Source organism: Scyliorhinus torazame, chromosome 9, assembly GCF_047496885.1.
Source record: "Scyliorhinus torazame isolate Kashiwa2021f chromosome 9, sScyTor2.1, whole genome shotgun sequence".
Lineage (NCBI taxonomy): Eukaryota > Metazoa > Chordata > Chondrichthyes > Carcharhiniformes > Scyliorhinidae > Scyliorhinus > Scyliorhinus torazame.
In genome coordinates, this window is record NC_092715.1 from 262937318 (window position 1) to 262956554 (window position 19237).

Genomic DNA, 19237 nt, shown 5'->3' on the forward strand with positions numbered 1-19237 from the left:
TGCAGCAATTCCTACAACAGTAACTACTCTTTAAAAAGAAACTCAATTGGTTGCAAAGGGTTCGGGCCATCACAGAGCATGCAAGGCGCTAGATAATACCACCCTTTCTTACTTGTGAGGATTGATTCTCTCCATTGTAGTTCGGAGTGCGTCACAGACTGTGTTCACTTTAGTCCCAACCTCATGTACTGAAGTTGATGAGCTGGGGAGGTATGGGTACATTGTTTTGGTGACATCTTCCTCTCTGGAAAAGAAGAGAAGTTTATGTAGAACAGATCCTCTCTCTTTGATTCAGATTTTAAAAAAATATGTGGCAAGAAACTGATTTTCCCTGAATGAACATCTGATGGTAACGAGTGCCTACATGATGCGCTAGAGGACCAAGTGCACTTGGTTGTCTGGTGCTATCAGGACAGACCCGGAAGCTCTGCTCACAACCCAGAATGCCTGCTACAATGAGGAAGAAATGCAATCCCCACCCACCACCTTAAACATCCACGTCCACCCCCCACCCCGCTGCTCCCAGCCCCGGTACCCCTCCCCCCATTCCCTGCCCCACAACGCTTGCCCGCAACAGTATTACATAAATTAAAGTTCCATTTTTTTCTTTTAATGACACTTACTTCAATTCAGTCAGGAACAAGTTGATGTAATTTATGGACTCGATCTGTTTCACAAAGTTCTCCAAATTTTCCAGAAATCCCTGAAGATAACAGATGTATTGGTAAAATAAATGCAACTCTGGACAAACTCCCAGTCAACGTATGCCACTGTGTTGATTCCATTTGCGTCCTTAGAGCAGTGCAGTGCATTTAGTCATGTTCTGGATCAATTAAACATTTTCTCTGCTACAACCGATGTATACGGAATAGGATTCTTTTTTTCACATTCAGAAAATGGTTTATACTGGTTAAAGTTGCAAAATGAATCTTCAGCCAGTCACTATTAAGTTCCCAGATATGAACATGCGCATTAGGAGCAGAAGCCCTTTGAACCGGTTCCGCCATTCAATAAGATCATATTTAATCGGATTGTAACCGTAACTCCACATTCCCACCTTTCACCCACTTTCTCAAGAATCTATCTAGCTTTGCCGTAAAAATATTCAAAGACTCTGCTTCCACTGCCTTTTGAGGAAGAGAGTCCCAACGAATCTGAGAGAAAAACATTTCTCTTCATTTCTGTCTTAAATTGGTGACCCCTGGTTCTAGATTCTACCACAAGAGGAAACATCCTCTCCACGTCCACCCTGTCAAGACCTCTCGGATGTTATGTTTCAACCAAGTTGCCTCTTCTTACTCTTCTAACTTCCAGCCGACACATGCCTAACCTGTCCAACCTCCCCTCAAGACAATCCGTCCATTCCAGTTATTAGTCTAGTAAAATTCTCGGAACTGCTTACGACACATTTACGTTCTTTCTTAAGTAAGGAGATACGATGACTTGATAGCGGGTGAGGACATCTGAACATTCAATGGTTTCGCTTGATCTGATAATTGGAATGTACAGAATCGATTCTGACTGCTAGTGCAGTATTGAGGGAGTCCTACACTGTTATAGTGGATCTTTCAGATGATACGTTAAACCAATGCCTCAGCTGCTCGCTCTGCTGGATATAAAAGATCTCATAGCAATATTGTGAAGAGCAAGGGGAGCTCTCCCCAGTGTTCTGGCCAATATTCATCCCTCGACCAACATCATTAAAATAAATTAATCAGCCATTATCAAAGACGTCTGTAAACATGTATTGAAACTTGGTTAGATCACACTGTGTACAGTTCCAAGTATAATATTGTAAGGATAAAAGATGTGGAGATGCCGGCATTGGAGTGGAGTGTGCACAGTAAGAAGTCTTACAACACCAGGTTAAAGTCCAACAGGTTTGTTTCAAATCACTAGCTTTCGGAGAGCAGCTCCTTCCTCGGGTGAGTGAAGAGGTGGGCTCCACAAACATATATAGACAAAGTCAATGATGCAAGATGATACTTTGAATGCGAGTCTTTGCAGATAATTAAGTCTTTACAGGTCCAGACGGAGCAAAGATGTTCAAGACAGCAGGAGGTTTTAGTCTGTGTAAAGCTCAATCTTCATTCGGAGAGAGCAGCAGCTTCGGAGGACAGGATTGTTTATCATCTTGCATCATTGACTTTGTCTATACATGTGGTCGTGGAACCCACCTCTTCACTCACCCGAAGAAGGAGCTGCGCTCCGAAAGCTAGTGATTCGAAACAAACCTGTTGGGACTTTAACCTGGTGTTGTAAAGATAAAAGAGGCACTGAAGAAGATGAAAACATTTTTTTTAAAGGATGATATCAGAACCAAGAAGTTATACTTACAGAAAACGTGGAACAAACTGGTGCTCTTTCCTCTAAAGATGACCGAGAAGTCAATTAATAGGTCTTAATGTTTGTGAAGGGGTTTGACAGGGTAGGCATAGGGAAGATGTCTCCACTTGTTGGGGGAAGTCCAAAACGAGGGGTCATAAATATCAGTCACTAACAAATCCAATAGAGAATTCAGGCCATAATTCTTTACCCAGAATGTGAAAGATGCTACCAAATGGAGTGGTTGAGGCTAACAGCATAGTTGCATTTAAGAGGAAACTGGATGAAGAACAAAATAATAGAAGGATTTGCTGGTATAGTGAGATGAAGAAGGCTGGGAGGAAGCTTGTGTGAAAAATATGAGACCAGCATGGACCAGTAAGCCTGAGTAGATTTTCATAGATTTGACAGTGCAGAAGGAGGCCATTCGGCGAATTGAGTCTGCACCGGCCCTTGGAAAGCGCACCCCACTCAAGCCCACGCCTCCACCCTATCCCCATAACCCCATTTAACCTTTTTGGACACTAAGGGCAATTTAGCATGGCCAATCCACCTAACCCGCACATCTTTGGACTGTGGGAGGAAACCGGAGCACCCCGGAGGAAACCCAACCAGGCACGGGGAGGACGTGCAGACTCCGCACAGACATGATCCAAGCCAGGAATCGAACCTGGAACCCTGGAGTGGTGAAGCAACTGTGATAACCGCTGTGCTACCATGCTGCTTAGTTTGTTTCCGTGCTGTAGATTCTATCATGTTGAGTTTTGGGTAGCCTTGCTGTGCTCATTGACTTCCACATTATCTATGTTTCAACAGTGACTAAACGTCAAAAGAACTTATTTGGCTGTAAAGTGTTTTGGGTCGTCCTGAAATCCTGAAAGGATAAATGCAATGCTTTTCTTTCCTACTCAATCTACAGCACATGGTGTGTTTATAACTCCGAGGATCATATCACCGAAGACAGCTACTTCAACGACAAAGAGATTCTGCTTCACTGTGCTCGAGGAGCCTTTATTCACCTTACAAATGCATGACTAGGTGCAGATATTGGTGCCAGATTTACTTTCCGTGGGAAAGAGAAGGACCAAGAGAATCAAACTGCCAAAAACACATCTTCCATTAATCAGTTAATGCGCAGGAAGGACCAATCTCCTCCCCTCAGTGAGGGACATGGCATCATGGTAAACAGGATAAAAGTTGTTTAAAAAGGTTTGATCAAGTTACTCACCTTCGGGTTGTGATCATGGATGAGATTGAGATTTATTCTCAGCTTCCTCATACATTCAAAGGCTTCCTTGTACTGAAGCCTAATTAAAAGGGAATGAACAGGTTGAATGAACAGCAATTATCTCATGCAGCAGTAATCACTTCATTAAAATTTACAACATTTCCCCCTCTTTTATTAAGGCAGTGAAATCTACATAAAAGGACATTTGCAAAAAAATTGGCCACTTATTGAAATCTCTATGAAAGGATATTTGCAAAGAACATTGAGACCCCAAGTAACGTGCGTGGTGAGATACAGAACGTGCACTCTTAATTCATGGATACTTGCAAATTACAAACTATGGACAGCCTTCAGTGCACCAAGCCCTTTTACAATTTAAAACGGGAGGTAGCCTGTGGCAAAGCTGCAATATCTGGACCCTTCACTGAGTCGGGATCACTGGGCACTTCACCTTGCACCCCAATTCTCACAATGTCAGTGTAGGCACAAGGCGGTAATGGGTTTAATGAAAGGAATAGTTCCCAAGGAATGGTTAACTCGTTACCCAGCATGCACAGCAGCAGAGAAAGCCCTCTATCTCTGGGAATGAACACTTGAACAGCTCAGACCCGTTGCGAAGTAGTTTTCTGTTCCTGTGGATATTGGGTAAAATTCCCCATTCTACGTACATTGATACTTCGAACCGAGGACAACCGCAAAATAAAACAGTTGGTCAGTCTCTGGAGTGACCACAATGGACAGGTTTCTCTCCATTAGTTCTTTTCTTCTCCATGTCTCTCTGAGCCAGACACCATTCCTGGAAGGTTATTCTAGACCTTTTATTAACTGACATTAACCGGTGTCAGCAGAGATTGGTGACTCTACTCCTTAGTGCCTCCTCACAGAAGTGTACCATTATTTACAATAATTTTCCAATCTACAGCTTCTCCCATTTTCTCACAAATGTTTCCCCCCAGTGGATTAGACCTTCAACATTGACACATTTCCTATTCATCGGTTACTCTAAACACAGAATCTTAACTACACAGGAAGCCATCTGGCCCATCATGTCTGTGCTGGCTCTTTGGAAGAGCTGATGAATTTGTCCCCCATCCCTTACACCTTTCCTACACACTAATTTTCTCTTTCCAAGCATTTTTCCTTTTCGGAAGTTGCTATTCAATCTTCTTCCACTAACCTTTAAGGGAGTGCACAGGTAGTCCAGATCACAACACTCTTGAGTAAATGAAATTCTCCTGCACCCTCAGCTCCTCGGTCACAGAATCCACACAGTGTGGAAGGAGGCCATTCACTCCATCGAGTCTGCACTGACCCTCCAAAAGAGCACCCTACCTCGGCCGATGGTCCCCTCCAATCCCTGTAACCCCACCCAACCTTTGGACACTAAGGGGCAATTTTATCATGGCCAATCTACCTAACCTGCGCATCTTTGCACTGTGGAGGGGAAACGGAACACCCGGTGGAAACCCGCACAGACATGGGGAGAACGTGCAAACTCCACTCCGTCACTCAGGGTCAGAATCGAACCCAGGTCCCTGGTGCTGTGAGGCAGCAGTGCTAACCGCTGTGCCACCCAAATGTATGTCCTCTGGTTGCTGACCCATCTGCCAGCGGAATCACCTTCTCCATGTTCTATCAATACCTTCATAGCTTTGAACGCTTCTGTTGCATCGCCCCTTAACCCTCTCTGCTCTAAGGAGAACAATGATAGCTTCCCAGAGGGTTGTAACAGTCAACCATTGTAGTATCTGAAAATTGTCCACAGCTTCAACTCTGATTTTAGTTCGGGTTAATGATCTACAGACCTGTCCAGATATTTTCGCACCTGTGCCAGTACCAATGCACGGTGGTGTACGACTTCCAGGTTCCCACGCGGCATCTGCACAAAGAACAGAAATCTGACAATTTATTCCAAATATGATCCTCCAACCCTTACAAGGACTCCACGCTCCTCCAATTTTGCTCTCTCACACACCGGTTTCCATTGCTCCACCAGTGGCGGTCATGCCCTCAACTGCGGAGACCCTTAGCTCTGGAATTCCTTCCCTGAACCGCTCTGCCTCTCTATTCGCCTTTAAAATGTGCCTTAAAACCTCTCTCTTTAACCAAGTCACCTGTCCTAATACCTCCGTACATGGCTCAGTGTCAAATTGTGTTTGATAATAATCCTGTGAAGCATCTTGGGTGTTTTCCTACATTAACTGCACTATATAAATGTAAGTTGTTGTAGAAAAAATAAATGTGATTTTAAACAGTCTATGAAGAAGCAGGGTTGAGTCGGGAAATGACACTCACCACTCCGAAAGGGCGGCACAGTGACACAGTGGTTAGCACTGCTGCCTCACGGCGCCGAGGTCCCAGGTTCCATCCCAGCCCTGGGTCACTGTCCGTGTGGAGTTTGCACGTTCTCCCCGTGTTTGCATGGGTCTCACCCCCACAACCCAATGATGTGCAGGGTAGGTGGATTGACCACGCTAAATTGACCCTTAATTGGAAAAAATTAATTGGGTACTCTAAATTTTTAAAAAAAGGATTATACTCCTAATTGTTCTTTCACTCCACGCTTATAACAGATGCAAATAAGGATAGCAAAATTTGAACTTTTGGGCCAACTCAGACATTTTTCATGGATACGTGGAGCTTATTGTGATGAACATGTTTCATGAAATTAATTCCAATACTCCTTAAATGAGAATCCGGACGCAAAGCAGTATGAGAGAGCAACGTTCTCCTCAGTCCATCTCTGTGTCACAGCCCAGTTCAAAAATGAGGGGTCTCCCAGTTGAGATGGAGATTATTAGAGTTTTTCTCCCCGAGGGACTTTCGAACTCCCTTCCTCGGTGGAGGCAGGGTCACTGAATATTTTTACGGCAGTGGTAGATAAGATTCTTGACTAGCAAGGAAGTCAAGGGTATTCGGAGGATGGCCAGAATGTGGAGTTGAGGCCACAATTAGATCAGCCATGATCTTAATAAATGGCGGAGTAGGTTCGAGGGGCCGATGGGCCTACTCTTCTTCCTAATTCATATACTCACCCAGGGTCTCAGCCATTAATTCTGGCCACTCAGGCCCCTGAACACAATATTACAATGCTCCATAAAACACATGGGTTTCCACTCCTTCGCGATACACACGAGTCTTTGAGGGACGGCACAGTGGTTAGCACTGCTGCCTCACAGCGCCAGGGACCAGGGCTAAATTCCAGACTTGGGTGACTGTGGATTTTGCCCATTCTTCCCGTGTCTGCGTGGGTTTCCTCCGGATGCTCTGGTTTCCCCCCACGGTACAAAGATGTGCAGGTTAGGTAGGGTTACGGGGATAGGGTGGGGGAGTGGGTCTTTGTAGGGTGTTCTTTCAGAAGGTCGGTGCAGACCCGATGGGCCAAATGGCCTCCTTCTGCACTGCAATGATTCTTTGAGGATTTCCTGATTCTTTGAGGATTTCCATTCTTTCTCTTGAATGTAGGAAGACAGGCAAAACACTGTGCTATATCCTGTTCAAGTGATCAGAAGAACAGGAGTAGATCAGTCACTCCTTCAAGTGTGTTATGCCATTCAATTATCTACCAGATGCTGCTGATGCTCTGGGTAATAGTTGGCAGAAGATTGGTATTTTGTCATTAAGAATTATGTTATTATGTTATTCCAGTTTGGAATCATATGGACAAGCCTCTCAAGCCTGTTCTGCCATTCAGTCAGATCACTGGTGATCTGTATCTTAACTCGACCTTACTTCTGTAACCCTTAATACCCTCACCTAACAAAAATTCTAACAATCATTGTTCTGATACATTTCAATTGACTCCCAGCATCAGGAGCTTTGTGAGGAAGAGAGCTCCAGGTTTGGGGCAGCACGGTAACACAGTGGTTAGCACAGTTGCTTCACAGCTCCAGGGTCCCAGGTTCGATTCCCGGCTTGGGTGACTGTCAGTGCGGAGTCTGCACGTTCTCCCCGTGTCTGCGTGGGTTTCCTCCGGGTGCTCCCGTTTCCTCCCACAGTCCAAAGACGTGGAGGTTAGGTGGATTGGCCGTGATAAATTGCCCTTAGTGACCAAAAAGGTCAGATGAGGTTTCAGGGACAGGGTGGAGGTGTGGGGATAGGGTGGAGGTATGGGCTTAGGTAGGGTGCTCTTTCCAAGGGCCGGTGCAGACTCGATGGCCCGAATGGCCTCCTTCTGCATTGTAAATTCTATGATTCTATTTCCACTTCTCTTTGTACGAAAATCTAGAAACCAAAGGGAAAATTTGCTGTGATGTTGCAGGTGTTGGATTCTTCCCACTTGTGTAGCGTACACCAGTTATTTGGCATTAAAGCTAATTCACAACCTCAAAGGGATGTTATTTCTTTCTTTAAAACAACGGCTGGCATTTCAGTTTTGCTCCCAGTTACCATACCCCTTCTCCTGGCTGCTGCACTATGGACGCGAGGAAGGACAGCAACTCATTTCAGTAATGCCACTACTGACCTGAAGGAGAAGTTTGGTGTCCTGGGGTACAACAGTCACAATGCGAGAACCTCTCTCCACTCTACGGACTGTTTCATCGTTTGGCTGGGAATCACTGCTTGAAAGGTGCGACAAAACTGCTTGTGGAGACAACAAATTCAATCAGTCTTAGGCGGTCAAAGTCTTAAAAGCACAGGCATAAACAGCAAGGTCCTACAGTGTCCGGATTGCAAAGAAGAGCTAGTTTTACCGATTTTGCATCGGGTATAAAGATTGCTTAAATAGAATTCACAGAGATACTTAAACTTGCATCAGGATTGGCGACAAAAACGTTATTCGACACAGGGCGGTGGGTAGCAACTACAATTTTCCCTTCTGATGACAAACAAAACTCCAAGCAGTCTAATAATACTGATCTTTGAGCACCTGAATCCAGTTTACTGTGTTTTACACACTCACCTTTTAATGAAGTAGTCCTAAGATTGAGACAGCGACAGGTGTGTGAATGGGTCGTAAATAGCAGGAACTCATCGCACACAACAAATGAGGTGACGTTGGAGGCAATCTGTTCAGAATGCAAACACCCCAAAAGTAATTTTTAAATTTGCTTTAAATTTACCAAAAAAAACCCAACCTCAAATGCTTTAAAATAAAACTCCTTAAAAAGAATTCAACATACCTCCAAATTGTTAATGAAAAAACGAGATCTTTCTGTCAGACCCAAGACCATTTGCTAGAGGGGAGATCAGACAGGAAGCAGTAAGCTCAATTTTAGGTGCAGATGCTTGAAACAATTAAATAACCCAATCATTGCATCCATTTGTTAATGAAATAAGAGACAGTGGAAACACTTTAGGGATGTCACTGATAGACACCAATAGATAGGATAGATGCGGGCAGGTTGTTTCCACTGGCGGGTGAAAGCAGAACTAGGGGGCATAGCTTCAAAATAAGGGGAAGTAGATTTAGGACTGAGTTTAGGAGGAACTTCTTCACCCAAAGGGTTGTGAATCTATGGAATTCCTTGCCCAGTGAAGCAGTAGAGGCTCCTTCATTAAATGTTTTTTAAAGATAAAGATAGATAGTTTTTTGAAGAATAAAGGGATTAAGGGTTATGGTGATCGGGCCGGAAAGTGGAGCTGATTCTACAAAAGATCAGCCATGATCTCATTGAATGGCGGAGCAGGCTTGAGGGGCCAGATGGCCTACTCCTGCTCCTAGTTCTTATGTCCTCAAAGGATCCGGGAAGAGGTGAAACATATGGGAGTTCCTGGCTTGCGACTGACCAGAATGGAGAAGGGTTGTTCAGGAAGGCACCGAGCAAATCGAGAGACTATGTTGGGAACCTGCACAAACCTCCAAACAATTCATCTACCCTGCCCTTCGAACACTACCTGCCCTGCCCCACATGTGGCAGAGTCTGCAGATCGTGCTTTCAGACTTATCAACCCTCTCGGAACCCATCAAACTGGAGTGGAAGTAAGCCATCCTCAATCCCGAGGGACTGCTGAAGAGAAGAGGAATGAAATAAGTGGCTGAACCGTAAAAAACAGGTAGGTCTGAGGTTTTGATAAGTTTGTTATCTCCGATATTTGGCAAGAAGGGCCCTATTTTCATTTCATTTTCAATTAAGGAGAGATAGATTTCTCTCACCAATGCTGTTCGGTGCCTACAGTTGGAAGCACACGTGGAAGTTGGATGGGGGTTGGATCAGGCATCCCTCCCCACTATGTCAAACAGCCTGCAGAAACTCCGTGTTCAGGCATGCCCATTGAGAATGACCTTCTGCATGAGGATTCAGATTGTACCTGATGCCTCTGGGGCAGTGCTGTGGCAAACAGCTGATGCTCTTATAATATAAAAACAAAACACTGTGAATGTTAGAAACTTGAAACAAAAACAGGAAATGTTGGATAAACCCAGCAGGTCACAGAATCGCTACAGTGTGGAAGGATGCCATTTGGCCCATCGAGTCTGCAATGTTTCTCTGAAAGAGCATTCTACCCAGGCCCACTTTCCCACCCTATCCCTGTAACCCAGTAACTCCACCTAACCTTTCGGACACTAAGGGGCAATTTAGCATGGCCAATCCACCTCATCTGGTTTGGCAGCATGGGTGAAGAGAGAGAGAGAGAAAGAGTTAACGTTTCCAGTCCGTGTGACTCTTCTTCAGAGCCGATGCTTTCAGGTGGAGGAAAAAAAACCATGTCAGCGAAAGATAAACCCTCTTACCTCTGCATCGACAGGACATAGAGCTGTCTCAATACAAGGCTGAGGAAATTGCACCAAACATCCAGTAGCTGACTTCCAGGGTTTCACACATGACTCAGAGGAATCTGTGGCTGAAGGAGACATTGAAATCTTAATATAGACAACAGCAACATCTGCACGGTATCCTCAAGCGTGTTGTCCCAAAATGATCAAAATTTGACAGAGCCACTAAGGAAGTATTTACGGCAGGTGAGTAAAAATTTGGTCAAAGAGGAAGATTTTTGAGAGTGTCTTAAAGGAAGAGAGTGAGAGCAAGACATCACGAGTCAAAGCAGTTTAGCGACTGAATTCTGGACCTTAAGGCTCAGGTAACTGAATGTATGGTGCCAATGGTGGAGTGATATAGGTCTATTGTTTAGAAAATAAACACGCGCAGGCTTTTAGCACCATTCCCCCTCTCCCCACATCTGTAACTCTGCAAAGGGGTGGCACGGTAGTTAGCACTGCTGCCTCAGTGCCAGGATCCGGGTTCAATTCTGGCCTTGGTAACTGTCTGTGTGGAGTTTGCACGTTCTCCCCACGTCAGCGTGGGATTCCTCCGACTGCTCCGGTTTCCTCCCACAGTATACGGTTAGGTGGATTGGCCATGCTAAATTGCCCCTAGATGGAGTTCCAGGAATAGGGTGGGGGTTTGGGCCTAGGTAGGGTGCTCTTTCAGAGGATTGGTGCAGACTTGATGGGCTGAATGGCCTCCTTCTGCACTGTGAGGATTCTATGATCTCTCTTTAGAAGCTAAAGACAGGCCCGAATTTGAATAAGACAGATTAATAAATAGCTTCAAAATGAAAATGAAAAATGAAATTAATTGAAAATCGCTTATTGTCACAAGTAGGTTTCAAATGAAGTTATGGGTTTGTGAGCAAGAATTCTCTAAGCTAGATGAAAAGGCAAGTATCAGGAAGTTACGCACTACATCAGCAACTTAATGACAAAACAGAAAGTTCACATCCTAACAACAGCTTTACTGGCATTATTTCAATGCAATTAGCACCAAGAACAGTACTGCAAATCAAACTGGCCCTTTTTTATTTCCAAAATTAAATTTGGGGGGGGGGGGGGGAGGAAAGAGGGAGAGAGGGACCATGATTTCTCACTCTCGCTCAAATTGTACTCCTAATAGAAGCTCAAATTCCCAAGGACTGGTTACTGGCAGATGATAAAACAGTCGCCATGTTACTTAATTAGAAATTCACAAACCCCAGAAGTATCTTAGAATCTGCCCACTGGAAAGCACCAAAGCAACAGTCTGGGTCTTCTGGTTGTGGCACAGGTTGATTACGTGGCCATCCACGATTACAGGAGACCTGGAAACATTAACAACACTATTATCACAAAGATGTAGCAGAAAGCAACACTGTCATGGTTCGCAGGGTTAGAATTGAAGGACAGTATTTGATACCGCATTATAAAAGACAAAAACACTGCGCATGCGGATATCTGAAATCAGAACAGGAAATACTTAGCAGGTCTGGCAACACGGTGCTGCATGGCTTGCTGTGCATTTCCAGTTTATATTTGTACGTTAAACCCTGTACAAACAGATACAATAAGATATTTTGCTATACGTATGTGAGAGGAGCATTTGCGGAGTTAAAAGAATTATTGATTTATTCCAATTAGCTGGACTTAACGCAAGAGATTTAATTCTGGTACACCGCACTGTGTGGACATTCCAGGTCAGGGTGTGGGCGGAAAATCAGGAGGGAAACAATGGAGTCATGCTTTTAAAATGGCATGTATTTCAAATTTCACAATATAACCTCAATAATCACTTCACTCATTAAATTAAAAATAAGTCGCCTTATCCCAGCTATCCCAACAGCCTGAGATTAAAGCTTTTGTAAATATCATAACCGCAGCAATTCCACAAATTGCAAATACTGCACTTCTGGAATGCTGCAAAACTATGAACTCTGCAATTTGAGAATTCCAGTATGATTAGGATTGCTTGTTTATTGTTTTATTTGTTCATGGGATGTGGTTAGGCCAGCATTTATTGCCCATCCCTAATTACCCTTGAGGTTGCGGTGTGCTGCCTTCCTGAACTGCTGCAGTCCATGTGTCGTAGAAACATGCACAGTGCTATTAGGAAGGGAGTTCCAGGATTTTGACAGTGAAGGAATGGCGATATAGTCCCAAGACAGTGTGGTGTGTGTCTTGGAGAGTGGTGGTGTTCCCAAGCATCTGCTGTCCTTGTCCTGCTAGGTGTAAACGTTATGGGTATTTATGGTGCTGTCGAAGGAGTGGTGGAGAGTTGTTTTGCGTTCTCGGACTCTACAAAAGGATGATCCTTCCGAAATGGGTCAGATTCCATACCTGATCTTAATCTCTCCCTCCTGAGACTCCTCTGATGAAGTTACCAGCTGACAGACAACAGATTGTGATGTCCTGGGACCTTGACACAGAGCCAGAAATGTATTCTCCTTCACCCAGGTAATCATTCGCAACTTCAATGGGTTCAGGGGCTCACTAGCTCCTTCTTCAAACTTAATTCTGTCATTTCCACAAAAACAAAAAGTTAGAACCAAAATTGATTAAAAGTTAATCATTATTTTTTAAAACAGTTGATCCAAAATTAACGCCTTGGGCACAAATTATGTTTCCAAATTTAATTTTTGTGCTAATTAGTTGGGAAAGCTTTAGTGATGTTCATATTTCAATATGTTTTTTCTCTTGCTTGTTTGGTTACAATGCATCGGATCACTCACATTTCATATTTCTGGAAAGAGTGACATGTTGCTGAAGCTATTGTCTTGCGCGCGAGAATGTCAAATTTCAAACAATAACAATTTGCACTACCATGAAATAAAGATTCTCTGGCAAATCGACTCTGAGTGGCTGAGGCATTGCAATGGAGAAAACAACAGGGAACTATAGGCTCCTCACGGTAATTCAAAAAAGGCACATGGCTTGAACATATTCCTTTTGTTTGCAGAGAATGGGTCCTGCACATCTAGAAAGTGTAAAGGAGCCACGTTATGAGCTCGTCCGACTGTCTTAAATCGGTTGTTGATGTAGCTATTAGCGCACTCAGGATTGTTTAGCAAGTGCTGCCCAATCATGGAATCACATCCAGCAGATGTTTAGCTTCGGGTTTTGCAAGCGGGGGGCTAGTTCAGTAAGGTCTGAGCCAACAGTTATCTGTTGCTTTCTCCATTGCAACACTTCAGCCAATCGATCAGAATTGATTTGTCAAGCAATCAGCACCGTTTCCTCCTGCGGTATAAATTATTGTGGTCGTTTGAAATTTGGCATTCTTGTGTTTGTCCTGATGAGTGCAAGAAGAAAAGCTTCAGCAATGTGTCTCTCTTCAGCAATGTCCAAGTTCTGCACTAGCAAGCAATTGTTCTGTTACATTCTTAGTGCACAGGATAGTATGTAGTTTGTAACATACTCCAAAACAGTGAAAATGTGCGGTGCTTGGCTTGTGGAGTAGCTCCGGGGTGGGTTGGAAGTCTCAGTTTGGGTTTTTAATGGTGCTGTCGAAGGAGTGGTGGTGAGTTGTTTTGCGTTCTCTGACTCTACAAAAGGGGTCGGCGCAACATCGAGTGCCGAAGGGCCTGTACTGCGCTGTAATGTTCTATGTTCTATGATCGTTCCGAAATGTGCTTGCCTGTTCGAATCATTATGAGTTTATGGTTTATGAGTTTCGATATTCGGTAGTGGCGGGCTGTCTCTCTTGCCTGGCGTCTAAGTTATGTCAGAAATGTGCTAACAGCTGTTCGGAGTTTGGTGCTTGATGCAGCAAGTAGAGAATCAAGTCATTTAGTCATATTATCATCAGAAATTAGGTCCATAGAATGACACAGCACACAAGGCCATTCAGCCCATTCTGCTTTTGCCAGCAGGTTCAGGAGCACAAGAACAGGAGGAAGCCATTCAGCCTCCCCCAATCTGTTCCGCCATTCAGTGAGACGACGGCTGGTCTGTGTCCTAATCCCATCTACCTGCCTTGGTTCCATAATCCTTAACACCCCTGCATGGCAAAGCTCTACCAACCTCAGCTTTGAGATTTCCGATTGAGCGCCGGTTGCTTGGTCGAGAGTTCCCTTCCCCTTTGTGTGAATAAGTGCTTCCTGGAATCACTGCAGAATGGCTTGGCTCCCCTTGTTTTGGAACCCCACCCCACCAGAGAAAACAGCTTCTCTCTATCTATCCTAACAAATCCTTTCTTAAACACTTTAATTAGATCACCTCTATATTCAAGGGAAGGGGAGCCTCTGCTATGTAACCCGTCCTCATAAGTTAACCCTTTTAACACCAGCATCACTCAGGCAGGCAAGGTCGCTGTAGGAAATGCAATTTACAGGGCACTTGCCTACCTTATGGAAGGTGACAGCAACAACTTGCATTTATATAGCACCTCGAAAGTCTCAAGGCATTTCAAACGGACTTAATCAAATAAATCTGGACTCTGGGCCACATGGGGGAGGGGGGGGGGAGATATTAAACTGGGTTCCAAGGAGTATCTGAGAGGCAGAGAGGTTTAGGGAGGGAATTCCAGGGCTTAGGACCCAGGCAACAGGAAGCAGAGCCAGCAATGTTGGAGCGGTTAAAATTGAGGATCTGCATTATCAATGGGCAGCTAAAGACCAAACAGGGGGAAGCGTAAACCAATGTTCCTCACTCATGACGAAAGATATTCTACATCCACTGAAGGTGAGTCACCTCGGTGACCCACTAATGGTAATTTTCACAGCCACATTTAAAAAAAAAAGTCCATTCATGGGATGTGGGCAATGTTGGAAAGTCCCAGCATTTATTGCCCATTCCTGGCTGCCCTTGAACTGAGTGGCTTGCTGGGCCATTTCAGGGGGCAGATAAAGGTCGATCACACTGCTGTGGTTCTGGAGTCACACGTAGGTCAGGACAGGCAAGGATGGTCGATTTCTTTCCCTCAGGGGCATTAGTGAGCTTGATGGTTTGACGACAATCGTCAATTATTTCATAGGCATCATCAGGTTTTGAAAAAAATCAAATTCAAAGTTCACCACCTGCCAAGGTGGGATTCGAACCGAGGTTCCCAGAGCATTACAAGGGATTAACATTGATAATATCACCGCATCCCCATCTTCTGGCATAAAACCAGCTAGGCACGAATTGTATAAAGCACAAGTAGTTCATGGAAGAGCAATACCACCAAATTAAACAAACCTGTATGTTTTTACCAGTTTGGGGATTGTGATGCGTTTCTTCGATCCACTTCCATCGCCAGCACCAACTTTAATTTCAGAATCCTCATTCACACCATCACCTGCTCAAGAAAACAAAAATAAAAATCTAATTCAAAATTCTTTTAATCATCCAGAATAATTGTATATTTTGTTAATCAAAACATTTATATAGGGTGTTTTTTGACTTCCCAAGTCACTTCGCAGTCAATAAAATATTTCTGAATTGTTGTCAATGTTAAAATGTATGGAAATGCGGCTGCCAATTTATACACAGCAAGCTTCCACAAACAGCAATATGATAATGATCGGATAATCTATTTGAGCATTGTTGGCCGAGGGATCAATATCACTAGGACAACTCGTGTCTTTGCTGGAATAGTGCCGTGCAATCTTTTATACCCGCCTGAGAGGGCCGGTGCAGCTTAACAACTCACTCAAAAGGCACACCAGCAGTGCAGCACCCTCTTGGCGTGACACTGAAACGTCAGCCTAGACCATGTGCTCGTGAAGTCTTGAATAGAGCTTGAACTCAGATTTTTTTTGACTACCCACTTAGCTATCGACTAGTCATTTCGATTCAATTATGGGTAGGGATAATTGTAAAATGTTCTGTCGAGCCTGTCGAATAGTCAGCCACTGCAGCTAACAAGAATAAATTATTAAGTAATGTAGATTTCAAGGATCGGCAGATATAAAAGGCACAAAAGAGATTTACAAGAAAAATACCTCAACTCCCAGGTTATTACAATCAGGAAAGACAGAACAGGCTTGGGAGCCCTTTTCTCCAGGAAAGAGGAGACTGAGTGATAACTTGATATATGTCTTTAAAATAATGAAGGTGCTCAATGTGAAGATGTTACCAATTGTGGTGATATCAAAAACTAGGGGCTCTAAATATAAGACAGTCATTAATAAATCCACTGAGGAATTCAGCAAATACTTTACCCAGAGAGTGGTGAGAATGTGGAACATGCCTCCACAGGGAGTGGTTGAAGCATAGATAATAATAATCTTTATTATTGTCTCAAGTAGGCTTACATTAACACTGCAATGAAGTTACTGTGAAAATCCCATAGTCGCCACATTCCGGCGCCTGTTCGGGTACACAGAGGGAGAATTCAGAATGTCCAAATTACCAAACAACACGTCTTTTGGGACATGTGGGAGGAAACCGGAGCACCCGGAGGAAACCCACGCAGACAAGGGAAGAACGTGCAGACTCCGCACAGACAGTGACCCAAGCCGGGAATCGAACCTGGGACCCTGGCGCTGTGAAGCAGCAGTGCTAATCACTGTGGAAGCTAGAGAAGCATTGGACAGAAAGGTAATAGAATGATATGCTTATCCAGCGAGAGGACAAGGTGGGAAGAGGCTTGTCTGGCACATAAACAGTGAATGGTATGTTTCTGTAGATTCTATGCAGCATTCTGAATTTTTGCTCAATTTAGTTGGAGAGGGCACAGGACAAAATCTTGGGAGTCTTTCCTCAAAAGATTAAATGAATTGTGTTATTGTCCGTGACAGAGTGGACGGCACTTACTGTGTGGAAGCAATGGGGCGGTGGAATGAATGGCCTTTTATGTATTGTCTGTTTACTTATTAGCACAAAATCGAGACATTTCTTTTCCGCTCATTTAAAACCTGCTGCAAGAAAGCAGAGGGTCACTAGCCATGTATGCTCACCAGCCTGGTAGACTGAAATCCGGCTATCTGTTGTCAGGATTGCAATATCATTGCTCCTCTGTGGATCTGCCGAGAATGCAACCTGATTCACAGCACAGGGCAGCTGCAGCTGATATGCACACATTGGCGGAGGCACTACTGTTTGGCGAAAAGGTGTCACCAATACTTTATCTGCCAATACCAAGAAAAGGAAAACAAGTATTACTTAAATCAAACAAAAATTAAATTAAAAAGTGCTAGATTTTATGTCACTGATGAGTCCTGAGATTTTCATGTTTCAATCTCAGTTGGTGTACCAGAAAACTAAAATCTCTAAATATTCTCTGGTTGAATATACTAGCACTCATGATAATCAGTAATCCACTGCCTGCCAAAATGTTTTGGCATGAAATTAGGCAAGTGCAAAGTCAAAGTACTGCAGATGTTGGAAATCTGAAATAGAAATTGAAAACGCTGGAAACACTCAGCAGGTCTGGCAGCCATTTGGTGAACTGCTAATGCTGTTTCTCACTGACATACAAGTACCTTCGGGTGTTAACCCGAATCCTGTTGAGAAGGTTGGTTTTGTCAAGAAAATAAGTATTTCTTGCATCATCACCTCACCACCACCTCCTCAAGGGCAATTAGAGAGAGGCAATAAAAATGCTGGCCTAGACGCCTGCGGCCACATCTCTTAAAGAATGAGATCTTGCATTACTGGCTAATGCCAGAAATAACTCACAGGCAGAAATTGTTTCGAAAAGGTGTGCTAAGAAACCGATAAATCAATGCACAGTACCTTCCGCAGCGTGACAGGTTAAACAAAGTAAAACAGAAAAAGATGCATTTATACAGTGCTATTCGAGACCGTAGGACATCCTAAACAGCCAAAGTACTTTTGAAGTCTGGTCACGTAATGTAGGGAACACAGCAGCCAATTGGCACACAGCAAGCTCCCACAAAGAGCAATGACTTATTCAGACAACATCTCAGCTGATGAGCATGGGTTCCCTCGTCATTAGAATTCCTCAAGCCCGTTTCCACCTTTCCTCGCGGTGCCAATGTTTCAGGCTGGAGCATGGTTCCACAGCCTTAGCATCTCTGGAACCTTACCCAAGTGATCACATGTCCTGAATCAGTAACTGCGATGAACGGCAAGCAGTGCATCACAGTTACGTTTGCACGTTGTTCGTGCCTTATGTCGACACCCAAGCATTTTCCAGATGATGGGTTAACCATCGGAGGCACAGCGCCTGCTCAGATTTTATCCTTCCCTTGTCTGGGAGTTGCTTTAGCAACTGCTGCCATATTGGCAGCACTAATTCCCGAGTAAACCCTGAGCATTTTGATCAAAAGAATCATTCTGGGAAACGAGGTGGGGTGGGGGAATGTAGAGAAGGAGAAACGATTTTCCACAACAAATTGTTGTGCTTTGCAATGCACTGCCCAAAAGGGCATTCGAAGCAATAGCCACTTTCAGAAAGAGAACTGGGTAAATATTTAATGAGGGACAAGTTGCGAGGCTATGGGGTGAGGGTCCAACTGGAGAGCTCTTTCCAAAGGGTACAATGGTGACCTATCTCGGTGCTGTACAATTGTATTATTCACTTGGCTGCTCAGTCTTACATTCCTCATTTCAAAGCGAAACAAATAAATAGATTTGAAGGGAATAGCTTGATTCACTCCTATTCGAAACACGTACTTAGCAGTGCTGCTTTTATGTGGAACGGATTATGCTTGTGACAGTATGACAGTCAGAATGATGGGGGTGGGGGTATTTTCAGTTCAAATGGCTCCACTTAAGGTTAGTACAAGATGATGGGTTACACACATCAATGCTTAAAATTTACCCACAATACAAGCATCAATTCTCAGGCTCAAAGAAAACGATTACCTCCATCAATCACAGCTACGTTAGCAAAGTCACTGCTCTCTTCTCCTGTACTTCGATCAATGGTCCAATGCCAGTTAAAGGACAGGTAAAGCCACTCACTGCAGAGCACGTGCAGTCGATAGGGACTCTCGGGATCCCACATTAGGGATACAATCCGTTCCGCCCGGTCTCCACCAAAATGCAGGCTCTGCTTCAGGTACCAGTGGTAGTTGCCCACTGTCCACAACTGAACTGCAAGA

General features: G+C 44.1%; 1 protein-coding gene across 5 annotated transcripts in view; it reads right to left on the minus strand.

Annotated features, from left to right (window-relative positions):
* elp1 (elongator acetyltransferase complex subunit 1) overlaps positions 1 to 19237 on the minus strand; it is a 78930-nt gene that overhangs the window by 35522 nt on the left and 24171 nt on the right. For 4 of the 5 annotated variants that reach the window (XM_072517361.1, XM_072517363.1, XM_072517359.1 and 1 more), the window contains exons 12-24: positions 18999 to 19229; positions 17126 to 17296; positions 15423 to 15522; positions 12585 to 12761; positions 11466 to 11572; positions 10230 to 10339; positions 8677 to 8730; positions 8457 to 8562; positions 8019 to 8134; positions 5359 to 5432; positions 3554 to 3632; positions 624 to 703; positions 113 to 244 (exon numbers count right to left, since the gene is read on the minus strand). In XM_072517361.1, the coding sequence (XP_072373462.1) occupies positions 113 to 244; positions 624 to 703; positions 3554 to 3632; positions 5359 to 5432; positions 8019 to 8134; positions 8457 to 8562; positions 8677 to 8730; positions 10230 to 10339; positions 11466 to 11572; positions 12585 to 12761; positions 15423 to 15522; positions 17126 to 17296; positions 18999 to 19229 (1537 nt within the window). The remainder of the gene's footprint in view (positions 1 to 112; positions 245 to 623; positions 704 to 3553; positions 3633 to 5358; positions 5433 to 8018; positions 8135 to 8456; positions 8563 to 8676; positions 8731 to 10229; positions 10340 to 11465; positions 11573 to 12584; positions 12762 to 15422; positions 15523 to 17125; positions 17297 to 18998; positions 19230 to 19237) is intronic. The other variant, XM_072517362.1, reaches the window with a different exon arrangement.